General features: G+C 47.1%; 1 protein-coding gene across 1 annotated transcript; it reads right to left on the bottom strand.

Moving 5' to 3' along the window:
- Positions 1-5,892: 5,892 nt before the first annotated feature.
- Positions 5,893-6,489, bottom strand: LOC124991783 (high mobility group protein B3-like). The gene has a single exon (XM_047562568.1). It carries the CDS (start codon positions 6,481-6,483, stop codon positions 5,893-5,895), a length of 591 nt encoding a protein of 196 aa, XP_047418524.1. The 5' UTR covers positions 6,484-6,489.
- Between the last annotated feature and the right edge of the window lie 1,068 nt (positions 6,490-7,557).

The following is a 7,557-nucleotide window of genomic DNA, read 5'->3' as shown; positions in this document are numbered from 1 at the left end:
CTGTCTCTTGCTCTGTGGTCCAGTGAGCCAGACCACAGGTTCTGGAAAGCCAGCAGAAAAGAATCCCGAGCGTGCTGTCTGGAACCATCCTCCTGGGGTGTCCTTCCTGCTTCCCGACTTCCCTTCTAATCCCACCTAAGGGCACTCTTGCTGTCTTTCAGATTTTCCTTCATTCGATTAATAACGCGAGGGTAGATGGTAGACTTTGCTGAGCGCCGTGTCATGATCCATCGACCAAGAGTTTCTTGTCCCGTGTGTTCTAGAAACTCCAGGTTATTCAGTGACAGGCTTCTCTGCTGGAGATCTGCACAGCGCCGTTAGCATGCTGATGAGTGTGGTCAGGCTCTGAGGAGGATCCTGCCCACCATCATCCAGACCCAGGGAGTTCTCCAGAGTCACAGGGCCGTGTGACACTCCTCTGGGGCACCAGGCCTGTCCCTGTAGGTGGAGTCCCAGTGAGGACACTTCAAGGCTTCTCTCTTTGCTCCTTGTTCTTCAGCTTTTTTTGGCTTGTTTTTCATTTTGCTCTTTAACATGAATGTGTGAAATAAAAATGTTAGATGCTTGTCGAATCCCCCGATCACTCCCAGAATCCATATAGTCCATTTGGCTCTAACATGACTCAGGTTTTCCTAAAAATTACCATTTGAAGATACCCATGCGATAAAAGCCACAGAGCTTATGAAAAAATGGGATGAGAAATAACTGTTCATGACATGGTAAAGAAATACCAGCACCTAGTCCAGAGAGTAGCACCCCTGTGCACACTGAGTGGTTCTGAGAGGCGAAATGTACAATCACCCTGGCACTTGACCGTGAAAGCGTTCTGGGTATCAGAGAAGCCTGAGCTTGTGAAGATGGCGAGGTGGTGCTGGGGGTCACCCGGGTCAGAGCAGCAGGTGGGCCCAGGGCGCTCTGGACACTCAGGTGACTGAGCAGCCAGGAGGGTCTCGAGGGTGTGTTTTACGTGCTCCCTGGTGCTCAGCCGAGCTGGGGGCAGACTTCTGCATGCATTTAGCATTTCTTGTGGACAAAAATCGCAACATAAGCAAATGAAAAATTCTTGTTATGCTGAAAACGTCCCCTAATATACCAGACACACTGCAAGGACCTGTGTTTTCAAGACGAGCGTTATGTGGCAGAGCTGAGTGGAATGTTAATATTTCAGACTATTTCCTCGTGGATGTTTTTCTGTGTGCATACAAATCGACACGATCAGGTACCTACATAGAATTCTTCTTTCCCCTGAGCAGGCTGGTGCCACACTTCCTGAGTTCTGTTTTATTTTATTGTACAGCGTGGCTTCTCTGCCAGTGGGTAGAGCTCTGTCTTCATCTTTTCCGCACGGGCTAGTTTTCCAGAGTAAGATAAACCGCCTTCATTTGATGCTTTCCCTTTTGACAGTCACCTGAGTTTTTGCCATATCTTTACTCTTATTAGTTGCGATGAAGGTGATTCTTTCTTGAATAGTAATCTTCATGGAGGCTTTTCCAGCTTTCGCTGGGGTATGGAGAACTGGGAAGAACGTTGCTCCTATCTTTACAACAGCAGCAGTGTTGATCCATGGTCTGTCGCCAGTGTTGCTTGAATTCGTCAGGAAGCCGACACCACAGGGCAAGCAACTGGCCTGAGATGGAAAGGAAGCCAGGAATACCTGAGGAGCAGGGCCACATGAGCACGAGCTGCCTTGGAGAGGCTGCCAGGCGCCGGATGAGGAGGCCTGAAGAAACTAGCTTAAATTTCTAGTGAACCCTTACAGCCTGGTGTGAGCCCACATGGGGCCATAAAGCCCTTGGGAGCCTCGGGGAACTGTGCCCTCTCATGGAGTGTCCCACGGACCCCATGGGGTGCTCACAGGAAGATGAGGATGGAGAGTCTTAAGAAAACCTGCCTCACCATGCAGCCCCAAGAGAAGCAGAGCCGCAGGAAAGATGCGGAGCCCTGGATCCTCCCCACCCACCTCCCCTGTGGACCAGAAGCCACAGAGAGAAAGCAGCAAGCCCAGCACCCTCGGAACACTGCACCTGGGGATGGACCCAGAAAGAACTCTCTTGCCCAATGGAGGGGTAGGAATAAGTCCTGGGCTCGAACCATTAGAGACCCCAGCCACTGGGAGCAGGGCAGGGTTACTGGGAAGGCCCCCTCCCAAGATGCAGGGACATAGTCCTGCCTCAGATGCAGCCTGAGTCAGAGCAGCAGAGGACACACCCTCCCTCCCAGCTAGCAATCTTTAGGTAACAAGCAAAACTGGGATGCGGAAAGGGCATGGAGGAAACCCTCTCTGAGCTGCCAGCACAGCAGACTTCTGGCCGCCCAGTCCTGACCCTGAACATGGGGAAGTGCCAGGGGTTTGAAGTCTGTGGTGTACCGAGGCAGTCACGTGACAATAAACCCAAGTCTGCCGAACGCTCGAGTAGGCTAACCAAACCCTGCCCCCACTCTGAAGGCCCAGCAAGGGAAGAGAGGGCCACTCCCGGTATAAGAACCACTTTCTATTCTCCACTCTCTATACACGCTCTATGACTTTCAACAAAAAATATGAGGTATAAAGAAACAAGAAAAAACAAGATAGACTATGAAACAAAGCAACAGACAGATTCAGACACAGCCCAGATGTTGGAACTGTCAGATAGGGTGTTTAAAAGAGCTGTGGCTACCATGTTCCAGGCTCCAGGGGAAAATGCGGCCAGCGTGTGCGAGCAGGTAGGTCTTCTCACAGAGAGCTGGGAACTGCAGGAGAGAATCAGAGATGCTCTGGGGGCAGGCCAGCCGGCCAGGCCCAGCCATGGCAAAGGTCAGCAGCACTCAACACAGGGCAGCAGAAGCTGCCTGAAGCAAGGCAGAGAGAAAACAGAATGAGAAAACAGCAGAGCACTCGAGACATGGGACCGTAGGAAGAGGCATAAAATATGTGTAAATAGAATCTCAAGAGGAGAAGAGAGAGAAAATGGGACACAAGAAATTTTTGAAGGGATGATGGCTGAGAATTTCCCAAAACTAATGATAGGAACCAAATCACAGATCCAAGAAGCTCTGAGAAAATCAGGAAGTGTACAAACCCCACGCCCTATACCCTAATGGCATATTCAAACTGCTGAAAGCCAAAGACAAAGAGAAATCTTAGAGGCAATCAGAGAAATAAAGACACGTTGCTTTCAGGGAAACAGCCTTATAGTACACTGCTCATCAGGAGCTGGGTTTTAGGGACTGGGTTGTCCTTCCTCAAGTTCACACGTTGAAGCCTTAACCCTCAGTGTGACAGTATTTGGAGATGGAGCCCATCAGGAGGTAATAAAGTTTAAGTGGGGCTGCAAGGCTGGGGCCCTGATCCCACAGAACTGGTGTCCTTATCAGAAGAGGAGGAAGCATCAGAGGTCTCTCTCCCCGTGTGCACAGGGAAAGCCATGTGATGATACAGTGTAAGGCTTCCCCTGCAAGTCAGGAAGAGAGTCCTCGCTGAGAACAAGGTGGGCCAGCACTTTGAGGTGGGACTTCTAACATTTAGGACTGTGAGAAAATAAGTTTGTTGTTTTGTTATAGCATTCCAAGCAGATTAATACACGGTGCAAGCTAGGAGATCACAGCATAGCAGACTTGAAATGTTAACTCAAAAAATCAACCTGTTGCAGGGATTCAAGATGGTGGAGTTGAGGAAGCTGAATTCCTAGTTACTCTGTGGCTTGGGATTTAAGCAATGGGAGTACTGCTTCTCAGTAACGAGGGTAAAAGAGGGATTTCACTAAAATTCAATATTGGATAGTTATTGTGTCTTAGAGACTCAGAAATTCAGGTGCATTGAACAAAGAAGAGAGTATATTAGGCCAAGCCGGTGGCAGCCCAGTAACAGTGCTGGTTCAACACAGAGGGAGGGAGAACATAGAGAAGCACAATGGAGAGATTTGGTGCAGAAAAACCTGAGACCAGAAAAGCAGCCTGAGCTCAGCGATCCAGAGGCGGCACTGTGCACGGTGCTTGGGAAGTGCTGTTTCTCAGCTGGCCATCAGAGCTGAGCTGGAGCCACCTTGAGGTGACTGCGCTGCCGTGGGAACACGGAGATCGGAGCAGACACTGCCGTACTGTCCCAGCAAGCACCTGCCATGTGACCTAGGGCGTATCTAGCAGAATGAGATTGAAACAGGCACGAGAGGGTTATACCCAGGGGAATCCAGGTTGGAAAAGCAAAGGGGAGCCCAACTCACTTCTCCTTGGAGGAAGCTCACATGACCTGCTGAAGTGGGTCAGGGATCTGAACAGGTGGGCATGACTACACTCGGGGACTGAGTCGATCGGCTCCTGGGCTCCCTGACTAGAATTCCTGGGAGGCTGCCGAGGTCCAGACTCCTAGCAGAGCTTACATCTGCCAGGCTCTGGGGTGTGTGGATCCAATTGCTCCAGAGCAGATGCCATTCAACCAAACCCCAAGGCCTGATTAGATTTAAGCCCAGCCCCTGGGAGAGCACTGTCTGACCTGTGCAGACAAAACTCCACTCGACGGTACTTCTCACTCCACACCGCACACCGGTGAGAAGGGAAGCTGAGCGCTATTTCAACCAGCTTCAGTCAGGCACTCCGGCCGTCAGCTCAGGAGAAACATCAAGAGGACGGGCTCAACAACCCTCAGCCCTTGTCCCCCACGCTCTCCACAGCCCAAGAAGAAACAGGAAGAAAGGCAGCTGAGCATCGACAATGACCATCCATCCTCACTGGCTGTGGTGACCACCTCAGAGGAGAAGTGGAGGTGTTTCTTTCATTTTTCATTAAGAATCCCCTGCCCCCCTTTTTGGGTGTTCTTGCTGTGCTGATTTGTTTGTGGACATTTTCCCCCTTATTTTTTAGCACTTAAAAAATGTAGTTATTTTTCCTTGACTTGTCTTTTGATGATTAGGGTTTTTGGTTTGCTTATTTTGATTTTGTTTATTTCTCTTGCTTTCCTTTCTTCTTCTATTAATATCCAAATTATCTTTTCTTCTCTTTTTCCCCTTCACTTTATTTTTCTTTCTTTAAATTTTTTTTTAATTGCAGATGGACACGATACCTTTATTTATTTATTTTTTTAATGTAATACTGTTTATTTAACTTTAAAAACATTTCAGCATTCTAAACATACAAAAAATAACATTGCAAATTGTATTTAAGTACGGAAGGTTCTTGAACTTTCATTGATGCAGTGGCTCTTTGCTGACAATGAAGAGTTCTACAGTTTGTTTGAAAACAAAGTTTAAAATCTACTGTACTTAACTAAAAAAAATTCAAACACTTCTCATGCCAGCTGACCCCCCTTTTCCACAACTAAGAAAGGCAGCAGAATGCTATATCACTATATACAAAAACAAGACAACCTGAAGCTAAATGGATGCCCACGGCAGTGTCAACAGGTCCAGCCTCACAGTGCACGCCCTGAGCTATGGCCCCTCCAAAAGGCATCTTCCCCCACAGCCTCAACGCCAGCAAGGAGCATCAAGAGTTTTTTTGGTTGTTTGTTATTTTTACAGACTATAGATATGTACAGTCGATAACTGAGGATTTCTAGCCAATAATCATATAGTTAACACCACCTTACAAATTAAAAAAAAAAGGCCAGAAACATCTTCAAATGCCTTGTCACACCAACAGCAAAGTGCACAGAGTGAGGAGAACACGAGAGTGCCTTTTCATTTTAAAAATGTTTGGAAATGTGTACAACTTTGATACAGTTTCAGGGTGCTCTGGACACCCAGGGCCACTTCATGTAAACCACTGACAATTTCTAGAGCACTTTGAGAGACTACAATATGATCGTGATCAAATTCTGTAACTGAACCTAATGAGAGAAACAGACACATCTAAAATGAGATGTGTCAATCACGGCGCTCCCCTACTCTAAGGTATTCACAAGGAGACAGATAAAGTTTTTTATTCATCCTCCTCCTCCTCCTCCTCCTCCTCTTCTTCCTCCTCCTCTTCTACTTTTTTCCAGGGAACTTTAGCAGGACCCTTTGCGCCATCAAACTTTCCTTTAGACTTATAGTCAGCAACATCCTTCTCATATTTCTCCTTCAGCTTTGCAGCCTTAGTGATGTATGGCTGCTTTTCACTGTCACTTAAGTTATTCCACATCTCACCCAGCTTTTTGGCCACATCTCCAATGGAGATACCAGGATTTGTGGACTTGATCTTGGGGCAGAATTCTGAACAGAACAGGAAGAATCCAGACGGGAGTCTTTTGGGGGCATTAGGGTCCTTTTTCTTCTTGCCTCCCTTAGCTGGTCCATAATCCTTCATTTCCCGATCATAGTGCACTTTATCCGCCTTTGCCATTTCATCAAATTTAGATTTCTCCTTCCCAGACATTGTCTTCCACCTCTCAGAGCACTTCTTGGAAAATTCTGCAAAATTGACAGGGACTTCTGGATTTTTCTTCTTGTGTTCTTCCCTGCAAGTCTGCACAAAGAAGGCATAAGCAGACATCTTGCACTTTGGTTTCTTGGGGTCACCTTTAGCCATCCTGACTGTATTGTCCGCTAGTCTGGGCAGCGCAGGGCACCACGCGCGGCTCAGCGCTCCCCAGCCTCATTCTTCTCTTTAGGCTTCCTTAAAGATCCCTTCGCAGTGGCTGCCAAATTCTCAAGGGTGTCATGACTTTAATGAATTCAGTTTCCTTTTTCTCCAAGTGGACCATGATGGAGCAACCTGTAAGGAATAGTTCCTTTGGTTTGACTGGAGGAAAAGTCACCCATCTCCTAACTCCCTGCAGTTGGCTCTCAACAAGTTTGCCGGCACCTTGAATCTTCAGCATGGAAATGGGGTTTCTTGGAGAACCAGGCTTGTCCAAGAAAGCCTGAGTTGGGGCTGTTCTTGGGTTCCACCTGGATTGCCAAGTTTGTTGCCAAAAGCTCGACCCTTGTCCCCAGAGGACTCCTATCCCAGAGGCTGTGATTCTCGATACCTTTATTTTATTTATTTACTTTTATGTGGTGCCAAGGATCCAACCCAGTGCCTCACGTGTGCTAGGCGAGGGCCCTACCACTGAGCTACAGTCCCAGCCCTTCACTTTAATTTTCTATTATTTCTCCTCCTTTATACCCATCATTTGCTATATCTCTTCTGAATTCTCTGTGTACATTTTGCACATTCTAAACTCTCTTCTACTTTCTTATTGTATTTTCCTTTCTCTTAATGAACTACAGCTTTACAATCTTTTAGAATTATTTGGTTTACATAACTCCTGCCCCCACTCTTCATGTTGTGCAATCATTACTGCTGTGGATGACATAGTTGATACCAGATCTAGTTCAGCTGGCAATTACCCGACCATTCTGGTTTCTGTGGTAGTTAGTGCTATAGATGTCATCATAGGCACTGGGCATTTGTTTTAATGCTGTCTATTGTTTGTCACAGCCTTTGCTATTGTTTGTTTCTGCCTATTCTGTGAAGGGCTGGAGACCTACAGGGACACTACAAGTTGCTGAACAAAACTCAGCCAAAAGACAGCACAGCATGCTCCATACACAGAATAAAGACACTCAAACTTCTGCTACACTTTAATACAAAGAATGGCAACAAAACTAATAACCAGGC

Source organism: Sciurus carolinensis, chromosome 8 (assembly GCF_902686445.1).
Source record: "Sciurus carolinensis chromosome 8, mSciCar1.2, whole genome shotgun sequence".
Taxonomy (NCBI): domain Eukaryota; kingdom Metazoa; phylum Chordata; class Mammalia; order Rodentia; family Sciuridae; genus Sciurus; species Sciurus carolinensis.
Note: the sequence above shows the minus strand (reverse complement) of the source record. Positions and strands in the feature narration are given on the sequence as shown.